This window comes from Ambystoma mexicanum, chromosome 9 (assembly GCF_040938575.1).
Source record: "Ambystoma mexicanum isolate Mex_15411 chromosome 9, UKY_AmexF1_1, whole genome shotgun sequence".
NCBI classification, from domain to species: domain Eukaryota; kingdom Metazoa; phylum Chordata; class Amphibia; order Caudata; family Ambystomatidae; genus Ambystoma; species Ambystoma mexicanum.
The window spans coordinates 1538391869-1538414711 of record NC_090931.1 but is presented as its reverse complement, the minus strand read 5'-3'; the positions used below and the strand labels follow the sequence as shown (position 1 = coordinate 1538414711).

The window sequence follows — 22843 nt, the reverse complement described above, 5'->3', positions numbered from 1 at the left end:
CTTCCCCCAAGCCAGTCAGAGTGACTGACTATGTGATAGGTCTCCCAAGGAGAATGTCACACATGATGGCAGAAGCAAGTGACAACTTGAAAGCTGGCCAAGCTCTGATCAAACATTGGCATGATCAGAAGGCTAACATGGTTGAGTTTACTCAAGACCAGCTAGTTCTAGTTATGCTTCCAACAAGGCAGAGGGCCTTGCAAGACAAATGGATGGGACCCTTCAAGGTTGTGGGAAAACTTGGAGAGGTCAACTATCTGGTGGATCTGGGCAAACCCAGGGAAGCTCCCAGAGTCTTCCACACCAACCGCCTCAAAGCCTATGTCTCTAGACCAGAAGTAGGAGCATTGCTTCTAGCTTCATCAGAAGAGGAGGAGGAGAGTGAAGCTCTACCTGACCTCCTGAGAGGCTTACCTTTGGACGAAAAGGTTGAAGGAGTAAATCTCTCTTCAGACCTGACCCCTGAGCAACAGGAGGAGTGCAAAGCTATGTTAAATTAGTTTGCCCCCCTGTTCTCACTTTCACCAGGCTTGACCCCTTGGGGACAGCATGATATACTCACTGGTGACTGTCTGCCAGTCAAAAGCAGAGGATATAGAATGTCAGAACATGTCAGAACCCACATCAAAGGGGAGGTCAAGAAAATGCTTGATCTCTGGGTAATAGAGCCCTCTACTAGTCCATGGTCTAGCCCAGTGGTGTTAGTACCAAAGGCAGGATCCAAAGAGTTGAGATTCTGTGTGGACTATAGAGCTCTTAATGCAGTCACCAAGACTGATGCCCACCCTTTGCCCAGGACAGATGAGTTGGTGGATAAACTTGGTGCAGCCAAGTACCTCAGCACACTGGACCTTACGTCAGGCTATTGGCAAATAGCCCTGACCGACCATGCCAAGGAGAAAACTGCATTTTCTACCCCAGTTGGCCTATACCAATTCAAGGTTATGCCTTTTGGACTGACAAATGCACCTGCAACATTCCAAAGGATGGTGAACCAAGTTCTAGCTGGGATGGAGGACTTCTGCATGGCATACTTGGATGACATTGCAGTCTTCAGCCACTCCTGGGAGGAACATGTGAACCACTTAGGACATGTTTTGCAGGCTCTTGAGCAGGCCAATCTGACCATAAAGGCAAGCAAATGCCAAATTGGTCAGAGTAAAGTGGTCTACCTTGGGCATGAGGTAGGAGGTGGAGAAATAAGGCCTTTGCTCAGCAAGATTGAAGCTGTGCAAAATTGGACAACACCTACTACTCAGACCCAGGTGAGAGCCTTCTTAGGCCTCACTGGGTACTACAGGAATTTCATTGAGAACTATGAGACCATAGCTTCTCCTCTGAATGTGATCTCCTCTCCAAAATTCCCTAAAAAAGTCAAATGGAATGAGGAATGCAATCAGGCCTTTGAAAACCTGAAGAAAGCTCTTTGCCAAGCTCCAGTACTCAGAGCTCCTGACTACCACCAAACTTTCATTGTACAAACTGATGCTTCCAATGTAGGTATAGGTGCAGTTCTTAGCCAACTGGATGAGAAGGGTAGGGAACACCCCATCTGCTTCATCAGTAGAAAACTGAAGGATCCTGAAACAAGGTGGGAAACAATAGAAAGAGAATGCTTTGCTATTGTGTGGGCACTGAAGAAGTGTAGGCCATACTTGTATGGTTCTACTTTTGTCATTCAGACTGACCACCAACCCTTGAGATGGTTAATGCAGATGAAAGGGGAAAATCCAAAACTATTGAGATGGTCAATCTGCCTTCAAGGGTTTGATTTCACCATTGAGCACAGGTCAGGGTGTCACCATCAAAAATGCTGATGGACTCTCTAGGATGTATGTCATCGACTAGAGGTATGAGGTTCATCCAGGAGTGGATTAAATCCTCCTGTCCCTTAGTCTGGGGGGGGCGAGTGTTAGGGAGAATTCTCTGTTTAGGCTGAATTTCCTAACCTAGTGAGTCCCCCAGCAGCTTTGCTGGATTTTTGGGGTTTATTTTTTTTCTCCTGCCAAGAGTGAGACTCTTTTACCCTCACTCTTGGACATGACTTGAGAGTGTTTCTGTGACTTGCTATATGCTTATGGGCTATGGGGTATTTTTTTCCCCATAGGCTATCATTGGGTTTTGAATGTGTGTTAAACAGCACCCTCCGTGCAGTAACACAGGGGTGTCATAGTGACCCCCAAACATAGACTCCACACCCTGGGGCTGACTACTGTCTCCCTGGGTCTGTATAGTCACCATTGACGTTACTAGTCTTAACTTAGGAACTTAACCAGTACAAACCATCTTACTGTGGAAGTACTGGTAGGGGCAATTAGATTGCCCCTGGGTCTGTTGTCGAGGGGGTACTGTCCCATCCCCCCTCGCCGAGTTCTGGCTGGTGGCAGTGGATACCACGGAAATGTTCCACCGGAATATTTCCCAATGGGATTTCCCATTGTTTTGAATGCACCACTTTTTGGTGCAATGTTAAAGATACCGCCGGTTTATTTATTTAATATAAACTCACCGGTTGGGATTTTTTGCCAGAACTCGCCACCAAAATGGCGTCTAGGTTCACTTCAGTAACCCTGAACCAGAGTCGAGCCTTTGTTCCACTTTTGGCGGGCTTCTGCACAGAAGCCCTCCAAAGTGGTGCCATTCTGTCTGGGTACCACAGGGGGTGTTGGAGGGGGTTTAGGCACCCTGGACTGAGTTGCCTTGCCAACTCAAGTCGCACTCTGGCGTGATTGGCCCAAGTGGTGAGCCCCCCGCTCACCACTTAGCATGTTTGAGTGACAGCTAGGCTGTATGAATGGGGGTTTGCTGCATAAAAGCAGGGTTTTTGGGACTGGTTCTTTAGAAGTCGCCACAGGACCTAAGAAGCCGAAGAGGGAGAAGCCGAGACGACCTGCCAAGACGACACCACCGGTGAAGCCCTGCGGAACCGTCTCACCACTTTTTCCGACGACAGAGGAGATCTCCCGCCGGAGAGTCTCCTTCCCTTAACTGGTGGGGACAACCAGTTGCTGCCTTCTTTTCGCCGTCCCGAAGCATCTCGTGGCCGCCTTGCTTGTGCCAAGCACCCCGGCAACCGGTATACCACTTTTTACCTCAACCGCGAAAGAGGGGAAAACTCCTTTGTGACCGGAAAACTCCACGGCTGGTCTCTTCCCTGGTAGTGCAACGATCTGCAGCTTTCCTCCACGTCGGGATCACCTCTTCCCCTGGACGACGCCGCGACTTACACCCACTACCAGGAACAACTACCACCGCTGGAGGATCCCTTCCACTTTTAAAGGTACGGTGTTCCGCCCAGCTTCCCTTGCCACCGATTGTACGGGGTAGATTTAGCCCTCGGCTCTCGAACCTGGGTAAGCCTGGGACACCTTAACTAAACTTTTCTGATCTCAGAAAAACCTTTTCTACTCACCTGTAAAGACTTGTGACATTGTGTGATCTTGGCCATATTTTCGCCTGGCTCCCTCTAAAGCGGGCCCCGAACCAATTCTCCTTGTCCCACAATTGATTGTCTTTCTAACCTTATGTGAAAAGTGTTTTACTTTGATGTTTGCATTACTCTTACCTTTTTCCCTCCCTTTTCAGTAACTTGTTGGAGTGCCATCTAACGTTAAGCGCTCACCTCTGTTTGGAAATAAGTGGTGTTAACGTAGACTTGTCCAACAAATGACTAGGGATATACACATAATTAATAGTGACTGTGTTTTGACTTACCTTTTTTCTGTGCTAATGTAATTTATGAGTGTGCCTTTAAAATAAATAAGTATATACTTTTACACCTAGCCCTGGTCAGTGTTTGCTTATACTACTGTGCCTCTGTACCTATCCTGTATCCTCTATATACTGTCTAACTCTTCTTGAGGGAAGTCTGACTGCTCAGCCACAGCTACCACAGGGAATCTGTGTGGTACAGACTGCTACCAAGTGGGTTTACTGCCAACACCTGTAGACTTAAATCTTTTGCAGTGGTCCCAGAGGGAACTGCACAGGTTTCTGCCTAACACAGACCATGCTGCAAGAGCTCCAAGCCAAAAGAGGCTTGGAAGGGACTACTTTACTTAGGGACTATTTTTTTACTCGGACGGGGCTGGGGAGGAATACTTACCTGGGACTACTTTGGTGGCTATTTAAACCACGCCCGAAGAGCAGCACATGCTTCGCGTTATTCTGCATCCAGCAGCGTAACGCTCACCGTGCCTGCAAGTCTGCATCCAGCCTTCTGCCACGCCCGCCTCGAGTTTGGAGCTCCTAGAAAAAGGGAGAAAGAAGGAGAAAAGGTTAGAACAAGAGCAATACCTTTGATCCTTACCTGAATTCCCGATCCATCGCGCCTTTGAGCTGGAAGAAAGAAGTTATTTTATGCGCGTCGCCTGGCCTGCTGCAGTGCCGCGCTGAACTCACCGGCCTTCGCAGCATCTTCACATTTCACTGCATCCTCCTGCATGTTCCCGCCGCACTCCGGCACCTAAGGAGTAGACAAGAACAGCAAGGTGAGCCAAGGGAATACACAGAGGAATATTAGTTACCCCCCCCATAGACTTACCTGATTTTACCACCGTATTATTCCTCTTCACGGGTCGGCGCAGCTTCCACTGCATCTTCGCCGAACCCCGCCCCCTAAGGGGAAACAAAAGGACAGCAAGGTGAAACAAAGGGACTAACAAGGGGAAACCTCCTCACCACAATAGACTTACCTGATTTTACCGCCAGAGGTATTATTCCCCGAGACTTCATACTTTCTCTCAGCGCCGGAATAAGGGAGAAAGCAACAGGTTACATATTGACATTATTTTATCGAACTGTGTTGGAAAATACAAACCCTTACCAGAATACTATCGGTTGCCACGAGGAACTCTTCATTAGGGTCAAGCTGCAACCTGCAAGGAATTGGACAAGAGTGAAAGTCAGGCATTTGAACTCTTACGAACTTTATACTTACGGCGTCTTGCCGGGAATCTCGGAGTCAATATTGTTCTGGAACTCACCAATTCCTTCGAGCCAGTGAAGCAACTGGTTATTAACGCGCTCCTGCGCTCAATGCAAGATGGAGAGCTCATCTTTTCAAACCATCAGGTGAGACTATAAGAGGGGACATCAAAGGTGATCTGTGGGAGAACAGCGGGGGTGGGGGGTTTTACGCTCAACTCCACGGGTGGTCAATTCCCTTTCTCCATTTGCAGAAGAATATTCCTACGGGCCAAGCAAACAAAGCTAGGTGGGCCAGTCGAGTTCGTCATCTCGGCCCTATGCGTCACATTGGTGGAGACCGCAGCTGTCCAGTTCCGATCGATGCCTCTGTGGGAGCCAGGTGAGCGTAACACCATTGGTGGGGGCGGAGATAGGGAACAAACAATTTATTTTTATGGTAGATTCGGGAGCTGAAAAGTCATGCCTACAAGAAGGCAGGTTTCCGCTATCTAATCGTAAATTGGAGATGCAGGGGTTCTCTGGGGCGGTGGTCGAAGTTCCTTACACAGAAGATTCGGATGTAACAGTGGGGTGAGGGGGAAACGGTACGAGCTCCCCTGCTGTACTATGAAGAATCTCCAATCAACTTGCTGGGGAGGGACCTCCTCAGCAAACTCAACATGACTATTTCTTTTAGCAAAAGGGGAATAGTTTGCTCGACACCGGGGATCTGCCCACTGCGAGTCATGTTGGTAGTACACACACGAGCAACAGCACCAGAAATACGCGGCATACTCGTGGACCCAGATATGTTTATTCAGGGGTTGAAAACACTGGCACGCGTGGTTCCACAGTTATAACGCCAGGAATGGAGGGTGCCTGCAGCGTTTGTTTTATGTCCTGTAGCACGTCCAAAGACAGTGCCAGGAACAGTGATGTCATTAAATTTGCATGCAGTACAGGTATCAGTGCAAAGGATAGCGCTTATTGGAATAGACATACATGGCTGCTAGTGGCGCACAGTATTGTGCATCAATGCTAACATTGCCTTTGTGAGATTTATCAGATGGAGACGAAGACCTCTTCACAGATTCAGACAGCGATGGGGAAATTATAATGGAAATAGCGATCCCTTGTGACATCATGATACAAACAAGACAAGTACCAGTGCAGCTGATGGCAGTGGTAGGAGCGCCACCTTCATTTTTTGTCAATGACATGCAATCAGTGCCGGATGACCTGTGGACCACCGGCCCACATGATGTGGGACTGTTGCATGAGGTGACACCAGGTAAGATAAAAATCAAACATGGAGCATTATTGCCCAGAGTAAAGCAGTACCCCCTGTCCCAGAAAGCAGAGGAAGGGATAAAAGAAACGATTACCGCACTGTTAGCACAGGGCATAATAGCGCCATCAAATTCACCATGCAATACTTGCATTTACCCCATCAAGAAAGCAAAGGGCAGGGCTTGGAGTATGATCCAGGACCTACGCCCACTTAATGACATTAACTCCCTGACTCTTAAATACATCATTTCCATGCTTACAAAGAGTGTTATTATACTTGGTACCTTGGGAAAGTCTGCAAGGGGAGGTGCTACAGTGACAACATGCCATCAGAAGAGGATGAATACTGCGTCTCTCCTGAGAGAGTCACCACATTCCCTTGACAGCCTTCTCCTCCCATGTGATCCTCCCCTCTGATACGGCCCCAGGGTCAGTATCAGGTAGCGTCAACCTTCCCCTGGCCACATGGGAGGAGACTTTAGGCTGGGATTCTGTGAGGACTTTGCAGGATTCATCACACCCTGCCACATAGTCCTTTCTACGGTCACGCAGTAAAAGTATTGCAGCAAAAAAAGGAATTATTGCTTGAAACATGAGGTTACAACCAAGGTCTGTAGAAAATGTGTTCATGTAGTTAAAGAGCACAAGTTAAGTTAATATGATAAACACTTTCTTGGCATAATTCCCAGGTGTGTACCATCCTCACGTTGTTTGTGATGAGTACGCTATGCAGTCTTGCTTTGGGAATTGAATCGAGGAGGCTGGTGGGGACTTGTGATGTATTGCGAGTTTGAATAGTACACATACTGTACCTTTGCATCCACCAAGGCTACGACAGACCTCCTTTCTCTCCCTTCCTTCAGTCTCCAGCTGGTGGATCAAGTGCAGATTTTCTTCTATCTTTACAATGATCAACTCTTCGGGATTGGTCATCACGTCACCTGTGATATAAAGTAAATATCCATGATTTACCACCTTCTGGACATAAATATACTCCTGCCTTTAAAGCCATGCATCACCCGATCCTATCTGTGTCGCACTTCCCTCTCGATGTTAGAACAAGCAACGGTCATTGTTATTGAATGTCTGCAAGTGTGAGCTTGTGTTGACAAAAACATAACAGGCAGGGCGTTGCTGAACAAAGCCCAACAACATAGTAGCCCCCTACCCCTCTCCTAATGATTCCTCTCTCTGCCTTTCCCCATCACTCTCGCCTTCCTCCCCAACACCCCCTCCCCAACCTCCCATGGTCTCTCCTACACCACATCTGTCACTTCCTCTCTGCTCTCTTCTGTCTCCTACTGATTCAATCTCCTGTACTTCATTTCTTAACATATAATCATGTGACCATAGAAGCACCAAGTGCTAAACAAAAGCCAATAAAATAAAATATGATATGAATTGAAAAACAGCAAAAGCAAACATTGAAACAAAAAGGTCACTTGAAAGTAGGCTGGGTTGAGAGAATATAACTACGACTAGCTGTACTCAATGCATCATACGCTGATGGTGCGCAGTCTCATGCTCTCCATCACTCTGCATCACTCAATATCTGTCTCTCATCCTCGCGCTCTGAACTCTCTTTCAACTCTGTGGGCAAGAATCATGTTGTCAGAGATGCTAACCTAGCACTCTGTCTCTGTCTCTCTCTCGTTTCTCATGCTCTCCATCTCTCTCTGTATCACTCAATATCGGTCTCTCATCCTTGTGCTCTGAACTCTCTTCCGCTCTGTGGGCAAGAGTCATGTTGTCAGATGTGCATTTGCTACAGTCGCCACAGCTGTAGAAGACAGCAACATCACCAGAGTAAAAGAATACTTGAGCGGTTGGGGGGTTGCTGTGTTATTTAATAGTTGAAAGTAGAATGGGATACTTGTTTCACACAAAGAAAATGTGCCACAAAAAGGGCATAAATCACTTAATCCCCATATCTCAGATTGTGGTTTATTCAGTTCATAGTCGTAATTTGCTCTTTCAGTGAAACAAAGAGGCCGAGGCGTGTGACTCCGCAAGACTACAAGATCGAGGAGGGATCTAGCCCAATGACGTTGCAGTCCCCTAATAAAACATTTTTGGACAAGACCAAATTACGACGATGAACTGAATAAACCACCATCTGAGATATGGGGATTAAGTAATTTATGCCCTTTTTGTTTTGAAAAAGGCTTAGCTCAAAGCCGAAACACGTGTCAACAATGCTCTAGCGCTGTCACATGAATGTATATAATTTGCAAATACAAGTTTATTTGATAAAATAACAAAAGTGTGGCGCATTTTCTATGTGTGAAACAAGTATCTGTTTTGAACCACGGAGGTGGGGATTCTTTGGCTCCTCCGGCCACATCACACATCTTTCGCGACACATAGATAACGGAATGAAAGGTTGCTGAGCATAATAAAGTGCATCACAACATACAACAAGTATCCCATAAATAAAGAAAGTAGAATGGAAGCAGCAGGATCAGAGACGTTCCATTGGGTGTGATCGACCTGGTATTTGGAAATCACATGTGTCCTACAGGAACGTGGCCACCACACTGAGGGTGTATTATCTGTATGGGTGGATGTGGGAGGGATGCAGATAAGCTCAGCAGCGGTGGGGCGCTGGGGTTCTCAGAGGCCATCTAAGGGATCAGGGGAGGAGCTTGCAGGATCTACAACCGTGTTTGTTGTTATTGTCTTTATTTAGTTATTTGTACTGTACTGCAAACACATAGGTTCAGTAGCGCCACTAACTAATCAGTGGCCCGCATGCAAAAAATAAACATTGCATTGGTGCTCCCAGAAAAAACAAATCATTGGTTTTAATCGGAGCGTGACCCTTTCCAAGAAGGAAAAGCAATTTAAAAGACAAAATGGTGCGTACTATGACGATTCATGGGATCATGCCACCTCTCCCCAGGGCAGGAGCCCTTTCCTGTGATACTAGGAAGTTGAGCCTGCTACCCAACATTCGTCTTAGGGGTGGCGGAACACGGGACCTCACAGGGAGAGACTGCCCTCATGGGTATAAGGGCTCCTGTGTCGTGATGGATCTCCCTAACCCTCTTGGCCCTAGAGTTCAAGAATCCCACAAGGTCTGCTCAGAAACAACTTGAACGCACTACTGTATATTACTGCAATACCCTTTCTTCCTGTAAGACTGTATACCACCAAGATAAGGAATTCTCAAATAGACATTCATGCAGAGCTGTAATCGTATGCCAAAAGTAAAGAGAAGAAGAAGATTGATACAGACTACTCCTTTCCTGAATACAAAGGGTATGCAAAAAGAAGTACATGCTTACACACAACAGTGTGATACGTGCATGAGAAACAAGAGTGACAATTCAAGAAAACAAAGGGATTGTTGCATTCACTGCCCTTGACGGAGGGAACTTGGTCCCCTATATACAAGGATTTTGTTGCAGAATTACCTAAGGATAACAAATATGACAGCATCATAGTTGTGGTTAATTATTCCCCCAAACAGGCCCGTTTTGTACCATGTATTGGAATTCCGAGTGGGGGACAGTTCGCTGAATTATTCCTTCAACACATAGTACATTTATACAGGTTACCTCGCACCATTGTATCCGACCGGGGTTTGCAAATTCACGTCCCGGTTGTGGCGTGCATTTTGTGGATTGTTAGGAATTAACTGTGCGGTTTCTACCAGTTACCGCCCGCAAACGGATGGTCAAATGGAATGGGTAAATCAAACCATGGAGCAATACTACCTGCGCTGTCTCTTGGCAAATGGAACTCAATAGTGAGAGCTCTCTGGCTAGCAGAGTTTACATATAACACGGAACATACATCACTGGGTATGTCACCAATTATGTGTTTGTATGACCAAGAGCAAAACAGGTTCCCGGATCACATTCAGACATAATCAACTTGCCAGCCCTTACAGAACACAAAGAGGTAATTGCGGATATCGAACATAAGGCACCCCAAAATCCGAAAAGGGCTAAAGAGACCTACACGAGCTATGCAGGTAAACGGGGACAGGAGGCCCCCAAATACATGGTGGGGGACAAGGTGTGGTTGTCTACATAGAACCTCAAGATGGTGGGTGCAGGTAAACTCATGCATTGATTCATTGGACCGTACGTGATTATTAAATGTATATCAGATACAGCTGTGAAGTTGAAGTTGCCTGGAATGTTAAAGATACATCCCGTATTTCACGGATCTCTAATTAAACTTGCAGAGGTTGGTGTACAAACTAAGATGCCGTTGGTCATCATGGAGGATGGGGAAGAGGAATATGAAGTGCAGAGAATCTTGGATCCAAGAAAGCGTCAACGTTTGTGGTACCTGGTTGAGTGGACAGGTTATGGACAAGAGGATCACTCCTGGGAACTGACAGAGGCAGAGTATGCGTCCATACTGGTAAAATAGTTGTGTAAATGATACCAAGATAAACCCGCCCTTTGGGGGGCCCTGGGAGAGGAGGAACTGTAAGGGGCTGTGAGGCTGTCTGCAGATATAGCCATTCTGACTTGGGGAACAAGCCATGGCGATGCTAGTCCTTGAGGCCGTGAATCTCACAGGGGTTACAAGTCCCATGATGCTTTGCGGCACGTGCAGTTCACACGTGCTGCCGGAGGTCCTAATAAGACGTACATGCCTGTGCCTGGTTGCTGATTGTTGATGAACTTGGTGGCACGGGCAGGATGCAGTGTTAACTGGAAGGTGTGACGGAGAACAAAGGAATCAGGAGCCCGCGCACGGCAGTGGACTGCAGAACTAAAAGCCCAGCAGCGTGGCAGTGAGCTGTGGAATTACCTGCCAAGCAATGAGACCAGGAACAAGCGACGGCAGCACTCCGTCTGCCGATTACTCTGCCTACATTTCTACGCTCAGTGATACAGCAGAGGACTCTGAGCTTGAAATAAGTACACATATACACTGGGGAAGTAAGTAGCAATATTGCAGGGCACGTGTTGATGCCGACATTTTGTGTAACACATTTGTCAGTGTTTTCATGAAGGGTTGAAGTTCATATTTCTGAGCACGCTGTTAGGTGAACAGTGTGGTTGGAGCAGTACGCTCTCCAACAGGAAACGGGGTGCTGAAAGCAATACAGACTGCTCAGTCAGAAATGAAACACATATTTGGGTGCCTGCTTGTTCCATAACAAATCAGTAGGGAGCACCCAGTACTTGGAATTACATGTCAGGGACCAATGGTCTGTGTGCATCATTGTCCCAAGGATTTGTCTGTGCCATATGCGTGTGTTTACCAATATCATGTACCATTATGTTCATTTCCATCCTTCACAGTGATGCATTGGTCATGAAAGTACACAAGAAAGTGTATATTAAACTACCCATACAGTGAAGGATGCATGCGCAGGAGTTAGGTCAGAGTGTATTCAAGAATTGTGTTGCTTCGACACTAATTAAGGCATGTTTGAGTCTCACCAGGGAGGATATTGGGAAATGAACAGTGTATGCTTTTCCCTAAACTCCTTCTACCCATCCACTATGCTACCTTAAACCTCTTACCGGTGTACCTCTTTCACCCTACCCACCCACAACCTCTCCCTAACCCTCCCCCCACAACCCCTCCCATTGACTGACTTGTGGTGTCCTGTAAGTACAAAATCTGGAACCCGTGCCAACCAAGGTGGGAGGGTCGTACTCCCTTCAGCTTCTGGGGTTAGGGAGGGTGTGTATACACCCCACCCCCTTTTGGGTATGACAACTAAGAACATTACCAAAACACAGAACAGCTAAACCTGCACAACCCCTTGTGGTCAATGGTGATGAGGTTGGAATGGTTTGCTCTTATTTCCCTAATCACCCTCAAAGATTTTTTGCCTGATGTGTGCCTGGCTATGAACACCTGAGGTAGTGGGATCAGGACAGGAAGTTCACAAATAGTGCCGGGATAGCACTGTGAGAGGTGGTCACAGGGGAAGTGCTGCCACTAGTCTATTCCAAGGAGAGCCTTTCAACTACAGGAAGGACTCGGTGACACACAACCAGAGCTGGGCTCATCTGGGCAACAAAAACATCTAAATAAGTGCAGACGCTCTAGAGCACTACACCCCAAGAAAGGACACAGTGGCCCACTACCAGAGCCGGGCTCATCAGCTCAACAAAAATATCTGAATAAGTTCAGGGTCTTTAGGGGACCTCTCCCCCCGCAAAGCAATGTTCCCACTACACTGGTTGGAGATCAGAATGGGCACCATGTGTCACCTTCCACCTGATACCAAAATGCCCCAGGCACAGGAGATGCCCTCATCAAGAACATGCTGCACCAAAGGTGAGCGGCTTCTTCTGTGATGCGAGCATGCTACCCAATTCCTCAGGCAGCAGCCCATTGGGACGGACGATTACAGGTAATGACCCTGGCAGGCAAGGACAACTAACACCCCTTGTCTCGATCCACTGCAGCTCTATAGTCCACCAGTGTGCACAGTAAGCCACACCAGCATCCCCCAGACATGAATGTGCCAGGCATTTGCTCCTGCGCCATAGTTCACGGGGGCAGCTAGTCTCTAAGCAAATCACCTCAGGCACCTCCAAACGTCACGGCCCTACGGTCTGGGGCCATAAACATGTTTTGCCACAGGATCAAGAAGAGCTCTACCTGCGACTGAGTGTAGTTCATCGAGGCGCTGCCATCTTGCTCGGGCTCACGAATGCCCTTCAGGTGGGGGAGGGCGACTTGTGATCCATTTTGAACTTGAACAGAACAGAAACCATACCTTCTACTTCCACTGGGCTGGGGAAGTCTTTCTTTCTTGTGCAGGATTCTGTTTCTGGAGGGTGGGACAGGTGCAGGTTTTCCTCTCCCTTTATGCTGAATGACTCTTCGTAATCGTTAATCCGGTCACCTGTTGTAGAAAATAAAGATCCATGAGTTCCACCCTACTGATGGGAATAAACCTATGATTTTAGACTCATGCAGCAGTTAATAATTTGTCCTACTTCCTCTGCTGATCTGGCTGAATACTTGCAATGTTAACACAAGTATAGACTGGGCTGAGCTGAACACTGCAGAGAAATATATTCACCCATTCCCCTCTCCTACAATGTTTAAGAACTGATATTTCAACCAGTAAAGCTCAACCTAATTACACGTCATCCATCACTGTAGCCTGTAGCTCTAAACAACTCCTCCATTGATCCCACTCTCTCCCCGGTTCTCTGGAGTTTATTCTCCCTCTGTTGCCTCTTGCTATTACCACCTTGACTCCCTCGCTGCCACCTCCCATCTCTCTCACTCATTCCCTCTTTTCTTTATCCCTTTTCGTTTCTCTGCCTCTTGTGGTAAGTGAGCCATAGGAAATGGACAAAGGGGCATGTTAGAACAGGATATTTTATTAAAATAACTAATGGCTTCTCGAAGTCCCACTTCTAAGATGGGTTCCCTACTCTAATAAACAATAAACGGGTGCTCGTCACAACGTCTTACAAAGAAAACTCAGTCCTCCATCAGAAACTATGCTATCCAAACACCCACCCTACCACTATGAAAAGAAAGACCATCTAGGTTTAAGCTTACAACAGGATTAAATTAGTGGTGGCTAGTTTTCCGACAGCCACTACAGAGTTTGCAACGAGTTTCCCAGCCTTCAGGATTTTATAGTAATCTCAACAAAAAGTCTCTCAGTTTTCATCTTGGACAAAACAGCTAGTCTGAACAATTCCTACTTTATTCCATCTTCTGGGATGTATTCTCCTTGCTAGGCGTAGCAGGTTCTCCTGACCTGGGTAGGTCGGTATTCACAAAAACAAAACTTTCTCTTTCCCCCCTCATGGGGTATTTGTATTCAGCCTTGTGTGGGCTATGGGCCTACTCAGCTCTGCACTGTTTATCAGTGCCTTGTCCCCTTCCCATAGTACTTTTGTTTGAGAAGCTGCATTTTTAAAACTATTTGCCCTTCTTCTAGTAGTCGGAGCTCCTCTCTCTTTTGTCTGGTGTTAGGGAGAATTCTCTCTTTAGGCTGAATTTCCTAACCTAGTGAGTTCCCCAGCAGCTTTGCTGGATTTCCAGAGTTTGTTTTTTTTCTCCTGCCAAGAGTGAGTCTCTTTTCATCACACTCTTGGACACGATTTATGGTGTTCCTTTGACTGTTAATGTGTTTTATGGGCTATGGGGTCCTTTACTCCATAGGGTCTCATGTGTTTTTACCATGTGTGTTACACAGCACCCTCCGTGCAGTAACACCGGGGTGTCATAGTGACACCCAACCATAGGCTCCATACCCTGGGACTGACTACTGTCTCCCAGGGCATGTAAAGTCACCATTGGCTTTACTAGTCCCAAATTATTAACAGAAACCAGTACAAACCATCATATTGTGGACGTACTGGTCGGGGCAATTCGATTGCCCCGGGGTCTGTTAGTCGAGGGGGTACGTCTCCGTCCCCCCTGATCGAGTTTTGGCTGGTGGCAGTGGATACTACTTTTTATATTCGACCGCGAATATATCCCTATGGGATTTTCCCATTGTTCGAGGCTACCAACTTTAATTATTTAATTCTAATAGCCTCGAAAAAACCGCCGGTTTATTTAATTAATATTAATTCACCGGTTGGTATTTTTTGCCAGGACTCGATTCTAAAATGGCATTTGTGTTCTCTTCTGTGACTCCAACCCAAGTCGAGCCCTTTGTTCCACTTTTTGGCGGGCTTCTCCACAGGGGGTGTGGGAGGGGGTTTAGGCACCCTGGACTGAGTTACCTTGGTAACTCAAGTCGCACTCTTGTGTGATTGGCCCAAGTGGTGAGCCGGCCGGCTCACCACTTAGCATGTTTGATTGACAGCTAGGCTGAATGAATGGGGGTGTGCTGCAAAAAAAAAAAAGGGCTTTGGGGACTGGAACTTCAGAAGTCACCACAGGACCTGAGAATCCGACGAGGGAGAAACTGAGCCGACCTACCACGACGACACCACCGGTAGAGCCCTGCGGAACTCCCCTGACTGGTGGGCACAACCAGTTTACCTTCTTCGCTTCGCACCCCAGGCCGTCTCGTGGTCGAATTGCCCGTGCCAAGCACCCCGGCAACCGGATGGCCACTTACCACTGGACCGCGAATAAAAGGACCGCTCCTTTTACCTGAGAATTTCGCGGCTGGTTTCTTCCATGGCAGTGCAACGGACTCCTGTCTTCCTCCCCGACGAGATCCTCTCTTCCCCCGGACGAAGCACCGACTTGCATCCACTGCCAGGAACAACTGCCCCCGTTGGAGTATTCTCACCACTTTAAGGTACCGTGTCCACCAGGCCTCCCTTTCTAAAGCTTGCTACAAGGTAATAATAACTCCTTAACCTTCTGGACTGGGCTAGCCGGCTTGACCCTCTAACTGGTCCCTTTCTTGTGGTCCAATGCTTTTTGAACCTTTGCAAGACTCTTGTGCACTTCAACCGTGTGACCTTGGACACATTTCGTTCTGATCCTCTTAAAGTGGATCCGGCCTACTGAACTCTAACTTCACGGTTTTACTTGCCATCCTCTCTTGCTTTGATCTTACAAAAGTGTTGGGATCTGTGTCATATTATTCTCTGCTTTTCTCTCCCTTTTTAAAACGAATTATTAGAGTACCATCTACGTTAAGCGCTCACCGCTGTCTGAAAATAAGTGGGGCTTTACTTAAGATTGTCTAAAATTGTGCTAAGGGAGTGTATATCTTTTAGTGACCGTGTTTTTGAATTGCTTACTATTAGTGCCTGTGTGTTTTTCTAGATGTGGTTTTAAATAAATAATGATATCTCTTTTACACCAAGCTCTGGTCAGTGTTTACTTGTTCTACTATGTTCTTTTGACCTATTGTGAATACTCTGTATACTGCCTAACTCTTCTTGAGGGAAGTCTGACTGCTCAGCCACAGCTACCAAGTGAATCTGTGTGGTACTGACTGCTACCAAGTGGGTTGACTGCCAAACACCTGTACTCTTAAATCTTTTGCAGTGGTCCCAGAGGGAACCCCGACACCTCTCGACGATCCGTGGCTCCCGCCTGAAAGAGAGGCACTCAAGAAGGATCGGTCGGTGCATCGTCGGAGAACTCTACTCCACCAGGTACATTGGGGGGGGGGGGGGTAAAACCTTAATAGGAAGAAGTAAGACTATTGAACATTTGGACTGGGCTTGTGCTACATATCTTTATTTACAGGTTGCCCAGGTGGGGGGATCTCCACACAGAACTGTGTCTGGGTAACGGGGCCAGCGTTCTGCCTATTGTTTCAACCATCTTACGTTCCTGCCTATCTCTATTGCTGATTTACTCGTTATTGATCTGTGTGACATTTTAACCGTACAGTTGATGCACTGTAATGAGATTTGATAACATTAGTGGTACCACTCTAGACGTGTATATATTTATCATTATTGACTTCCATGTACAAAGTGCGTTATTGTGATTGTGTACATACCTTTGAATATTAATTATATAAAGACTGTGTTTTCAGTAATACAGTGTGTGGACATTCCTTTGTGGGGGTTCGGGGACAACACTGTACTTAAGAACCAGCACGCATCACCTCCTGAGAAGCTAGGCCTTGATTGCTCGTCCATTGCTACCTTATAGAGAATCTTGGCTGGGGTCTTCTGTGCCTCTCCTCTACCATATAGAGAGCAGAAGTACAGACACCCCCTACCGGTCTTTACAGACCCGTGGGATACCCTTATGGCACCCATGGGTGGGGGGTACAACCCTGTGCCCCTAGTGTATGTTCTTGGGCACCTGATCATCGGACGCTCTTGTCTGCATCGCCGCCCGCTTTATCCCGCTGGAGAAGGCCCGACCGTCGACGCACCGAGGAGCATCCGCCGGTGGGTTTCCCGCCACCTGAAAGACCGCAGAGACGCCGACGACTCGACACCCTTGCTGGGCCACAGTTCTTCATCCTCTCTTTGTGGTCCAGAACTATCGTCACCGAGGTGCCCCGCACGCCTCTTCCTTGCAGGACGCCAACGCTCCGCCGTCGATGAGCACCGCTAGGAACGAAGCTGCCACTTCACCGCCGTAATTCAACCTGTTCTCCGTCAGACGTTCGAAAACCCGTGACTCCTGCCTTAAAGGGAGGGCACTCAAGAAGGGCCGTCGATTCCCCGACGCCGAACGCCGAGTTCCTCGACGCCTCTCGACAATCTGTGGCTCCTGCTTTAAAGGGAGTCTCTCAAGAAGGATCCTTCGACGCGTCTTCGAAGAACTCTACCCCACCAGGTACATTGGGGGGGTAAAACCTTAATAGGAGGAAATAAGACTATTGAACAATATATGGACTGGGCTTGTGCTATATATCTTTATTTACAGGTTGCCCAGGTGGGGGGATCTCCACACAGAACTGTGAGGGTAGGGGTCAGAAATCTGCCTATTGTTTCGACCATCTTGCGTTCCTTCCTATCTCTATTGCTGGTTTCCTCGTTATTGATTTGTGTGACATTTTAACCGTACAGTTGATGCACTTTAATGAGATTTGAGAACATTGGTGGTACCACTTTAAAATTGTATATATTTATCATTTTTGACTTCCGAGTACAAAGTGCGTTATTGTGATCGTGTACATACCTTTGAATATTAATTATATAAAGACTGTGTTTTCAGTAATACGGCGTGTGGACATTCCTTTGTGGGGGTTTGGGGACTACACTGTACTTAAGAACCAGCCTGCATCACCTCCCGAGAAGCTAGGCTTTGATTGCTCGTGCATTGCTACCAATTGAGAATCTTGGCTGGGGTCCTCCTTGCCTCTCCTCTACCATATAGAGAGAGGAAGTACAGGCACCCCCCACCAGTATCTTCACAGTGTGTTGATTTGGAGTATGGGTAGGGCCCTGTCCACACCCCACAAGTTTATTTCGGTTGTAACAAAAATGTCGTTGCTTGATTGGTTGAGTGGCTATGTTGCAGAAATGTTTGAGGTTGCATGGGGTGCATGTAACCAGTGTGACATGTGTGCGCTGACTGGTTGTGGCTGGTCATGAGACTCTGCAGAGTCATGATGACTGACTAGGGGTAGTCATGATAGTGATTTGTGCAGCTCTGCTGAGCCATGTTAGTAATTTTTGCGGCTCTGCAGAGTCATGATATTAATTTGCGTGGCTCTGCGGAGTCATGATGGAGATTTGTGTGACTTTGCGGAGTCATGATAGTAATCTGTGCGGCTCCGCTGAGTCATATTGGGGATTTGTGCGGCTCTGCGGAGTCATGATAGTAATTTGTGCAGCTCTGTGTAGTCATGATAGTAATTTGTGCGGCTCTGAGGAGTCATGATAGTAATTTGTGTGGGTCTGCGGAGTCATGATGGAGATTTGTGCGGTTCTGTGGAGTCATTATGGTGATTTGTGCGGCTCTGAGGAGTCTTGATGGTGAATGGTGAGTGGTGATTATTACTCTTCATTTACTTGAAATGTTGCTTCTGGGGTCGTCCTAGATTAGGTACTTGGATGGTCTTGGAGTACGGCAACAGAACATATCCGTGGTAGGGTTATCCGGTTGGTTTTTAGAAGCTATGAGAGCTCAGGTGTCCGGCCAACACACTGAGGAAGTTTAGTGGTATGGTTAACTGGTGCCTCCCTGGTTGCCTTTGTTGTGAGTGTTGCAATGAATGTTGAGCATTTGAGGATGAGTCAGGTCATTGTGTCTTCGGTTGATGGTATGTGCCCGTCTCTTTAGTTGCCACGACATTATGGTCTGGTGTAGAAGGTTAGAGATGTTCCTCGTAGGTGTGTAGCGGACTTCGTGCCAGCCCACATAGGTGGCTGTTTTGCGCTGAGGTGTGACAGCCCTGAGGTCTGCCAGTGGCAGTGGCGGACAGGAGGAGTCCTGTTTCCACAGGTTGTATGTGGTTTGCTGGTTAGTAGCCCAGAGGGGCAGGTTTGTACCCCAGCGTGGCAGGCTGGTTACCCATTGGTGGTGGCGGCGAATGGACGGTGATGTGTGATTTTTTGGAGGATAGAAGTTTTGTTGTTTTGTTGGTGGGGTGCCGTTACCGGATTGTTAGTTACGCTCGTTTGTCCATCTGTTTATCTTCTTGGCTCGTTAGAGCGACTTGGCAGTGGAATTGTGCTAGGTTCGTTGGATGTCTTTTCTATCAGTGAAGTGTGCATGTTATCTGGTGAGTTTGTAACAGTAGGGTAGGAGGTGTTGAGGTCTTTGTGATAGTGAGGGGCGATGCTGGTTGTGTGTCACTGTGTGCTTGTGATTGTAAGGGACTGAGGTGTTGGGATTAGCCTTCCTTTCTTAGATTTAGGTTTCACCCTCTGAATGCTGTACGCATGAGGTGATGTAATTTGTGGAATGGGTGAGGTAAGCTTGGCGTGTTTGCGTATGAACGGGTTCTAACCCAGAGAGTTGAGCTATGCGAGCCCGGGTGGTGGGAGCCCGTGGGTTCTTACTTATGTTCCTCCTATCTCCTGATGGACTTGATGTCATCTGATCCTGTAACTGAAGAGCCGAATAAAGCATCTATGAAGTGTACCTACAACTTTATCCTTTTTATATCACTATGACCCAAGAGCGGGTCATAACAGGGTCATCGGTCCCTTATGACCCCAGAGCAGACTCGCAAGGGTGGCATGTCCCTTCCCCGGATAATGTGCACTGTTCCACGTTGCCAAACCACGCGGTTCCGTCTGGTGGCTGGGTGCGCTTTCACTTTCGGTCTGTACCATAATGAGAGATTCCACTGTGTTCCTGGGGTGAATTTCTCTGCTCTTTTTCTCCACACCTGGGTGGTTCATAAGGCTTGTGGGCCAACAATCTCAATTTTGGGGGGTCCAAAGAGGGGGGCTCAGACCCTCTTCTAAGACCATAGATCTGGGAACTCCCGTGGAGGTGAACTTCATCCACGCGCCCCCTTGTGGCCAGTGGGGGCTTCATTCTTTTGATTGCCCTAACAGCTCTGAGATATAAAGGAACAACATACAGGACTGCACATAATACAACAGCAACCTATAATTAAACAAAAGACCACTAACAATATAGACAGTAATTCCATCCCCAATCCTTTAGCAAACTCCAGAACCATTGGGATCAGCTCTTCTCCTGTCCAACCTCATAATGCACTGCTTCTCCTAATATATGTAATGGATCAATAGCATCAAAGATATCTCTAGCGCTATCAGGTAAGTAAGTGCAGCAAGAAGAGCCCACTAATTTACAAACCCCTCCTTTCGCATCCATGAGAATGTCCAACACCATCCTATTGTGAAGTGCCGCCAATCTAATAGTGTTCTGTTCAGTTGTTAGATTCACAAATATATTTGCAGTCTCGTTCAACCTACTTACTACCACTTTACTAAGTCTACAAATGCTTATGGAGTTAAGAACAACCCCTAACAACTGCATTATTCCTTTTCCAAAATCTGCTTCTACCTGGGCATTAGTAGTATTAGGCTCCCAACGGCCACGATACCCTTGCAACCTAATCTAAGATGATTCTGCTCTCACACCTTTACCTTGTAGTACTTTCTCTCAATACTGTAGCATGTTAGCTTTTCATTCCAACTGCTTGCTTTGACATGTATGTACCGCATTGCTATGTTTTTTTATATACTCTGTAGGCAACTTAATTTAAGTAACCTTGTACCTGCTGTTGCATATTCAAAAGATGTTATTGTTATGTCAAGAGTCTCCGATTTGCTTATGGCTTTAATTACAAGCTCTTTCCACCAGTTCATTGACAGTGACTTATGTTTGAGTCCTTAAACACAGAATCCACGTATCCTCCGTTCCAACAACAGTTACCCTATTTGCACAACCTTTAAAAGATACCCTTTGCGCGTTTAACAAAGTGGAAGGGCTGCACACTATGACTCATTGTGTAACTAACCTCTGCTTAGTGCAGCCAGTCTTTAGATAACATTTAGTTGAGAGAATGGAACCACATTGGAACAGCCTTTCTTACTTCGCAAGATAGGAGGACCTGTCCTTAATGTTGTTTAACCTAAGTTTAACAGTGATGCCCTCTACACAGACCCAGTCTTCTTGTAATGACTGACAGAGGGAGCCAGGAACACATTTCCATTTTGTTTTTACTCAATGACTGACAAATGCAACCCCATTTTGAACATTCATGAAAAGAACAGGATTTTGATTGCAAAAAGGGATTAGCTTAGGGCTAAAAAATGCATATTATTATTATTATATTCTAACACTACCACGCTCACTGTCCCTCCCCCTCGCTGACCGGAGTACCATGTCCCTGTACTCCTTCTCAGAAAACCTTCAAAGGCAGAGTTCATCTCCACCTGGAGACTCTTAACACCCGCTCACCCAACAAACACTCTGCTGACATCTGCCTCCTTCTTGAAAACACTGGCCTTGACATTCTCGCTCTCACAGAGACTTGGTTCAATGCCAGCTCAGCCACTGCTTTTGACTCCCTCCTCCCCGGCGGCTTCAAGATCATTTCCAAGCCTCAACCTCACCGGGCTGGTAGTGGGGTCGCCTTAATCTATCCTGAGTGGGTTCCTTCTTCCATAGTACCCACCCAACTCCATTCTTCATCTGAGATCCTGGTTTGCAAGTTGGTTATCTTTTCCTCCTCCACCCTGACCATTGCTACCATTTACCGTCCTACTGGCACTACCTCCCTGTTCATCTCTGAATGGGCTGATTTCTGCTCTTTCTTACTTTCAACCTCCCCTGACCACCTCCTCCTCCTCCTCCTCATCATCATCATCTGTGACTTCAATATTCAATTGGACTCCCATGCCTCAGCATCCACTCTTTTCATTGACCTCTGCGCCCCTCCCTCTCTCTCCTCCCCTCTAGTCCAACCCACTCAGCTGGACACACCCTGGACGCCATCATGCACTCTGACCACTATCGCTCCCCCTCTGGTCACCCCCATCTCTTGGTCAGACCATTCTCACCTGGGTCCCTTCTGCGCTCTCAAAAGCCCTGCCAACCTCGTTCTCGAACATCCGCCCGAAGAAACGAGTGTCAGCTGCTGCCTTTGCTTCTACCTTCATCCCCCCATCTCTCTGCTACCTCAGACTCTGCTCTCAAAAGTCTTCACTCAGCCATCACCAATATTCTTGATATCATTGCCCCAGTCATGAGGATTCGCCTGAAACCCGCCTCTAAATGTAACACCTGGTATGACTCCGAACTTGCAGTTTTGAAACAAAAGTGCAGAGCAGCAGAATGAAGGGGCACACCTCAGGTTCACCCTCTGGGTATATGGTGCATCCAATAACACGGCGGAACTATTCATAATCTGCAGGGAGCTAGCCAACCCTTCCTCAGTCTCCTCCTTCCCAGGCCATCGGCAACGCACTGGCCACACACTTTGCCACCAAAACTCAGAACATCCTGAACACCCTTGTTATTCCCCTGCCAAACCCTTCCCACACCCTCTTGCCTCCCTTCGCCACTCACCCTCCTCCTTCCGCCTTCTTCTCCTTCACCACTGTCGCACTTTAAGAAGTTACCAGAGTGGTTTGCTCTATGAAGGCTTCTTCAAAACAGGTTCCCCCTTGCTCATACAGAACTATCAAGGACAACATTGGCTCTCTTGCCCCCACACTCGTTGATTTCTGCAACCACTGTTTCGACGCTGGTTCTTTCCCCTCTTCTCTCAAGCATTCCCTTGTGCGCCCGCTCCTGAAAAAACCTTCAGCAGACCCTGCCTGTCCATCAAACTACTGCCCTAGTTCAATCACTGCCTTCCTGGGGAAACTACTGGCGA

At 47.2% G+C, this 22843-nt stretch overlaps 1 protein-coding gene across 1 annotated transcript in view; it reads right to left on the bottom strand.

The window, feature by feature from the left end:
* The window catches only part of LOC138489472 (zinc finger protein 586-like), a 155028-nt gene that overhangs the window by 73012 nt on the left and 59173 nt on the right, over nucleotides 1-22843 (bottom strand). The window contains exons 4-5 of the mRNA XM_069617208.1: nucleotides 12905-13033; nucleotides 7011-7139 (exon numbers count right to left, since the gene is read on the bottom strand). Coding sequence (XP_069473309.1) covers nucleotides 7011-7139; nucleotides 12905-13033 — 258 coding nt within the window. The remainder of the gene's footprint in view (nucleotides 1-7010; nucleotides 7140-12904; nucleotides 13034-22843) is intronic.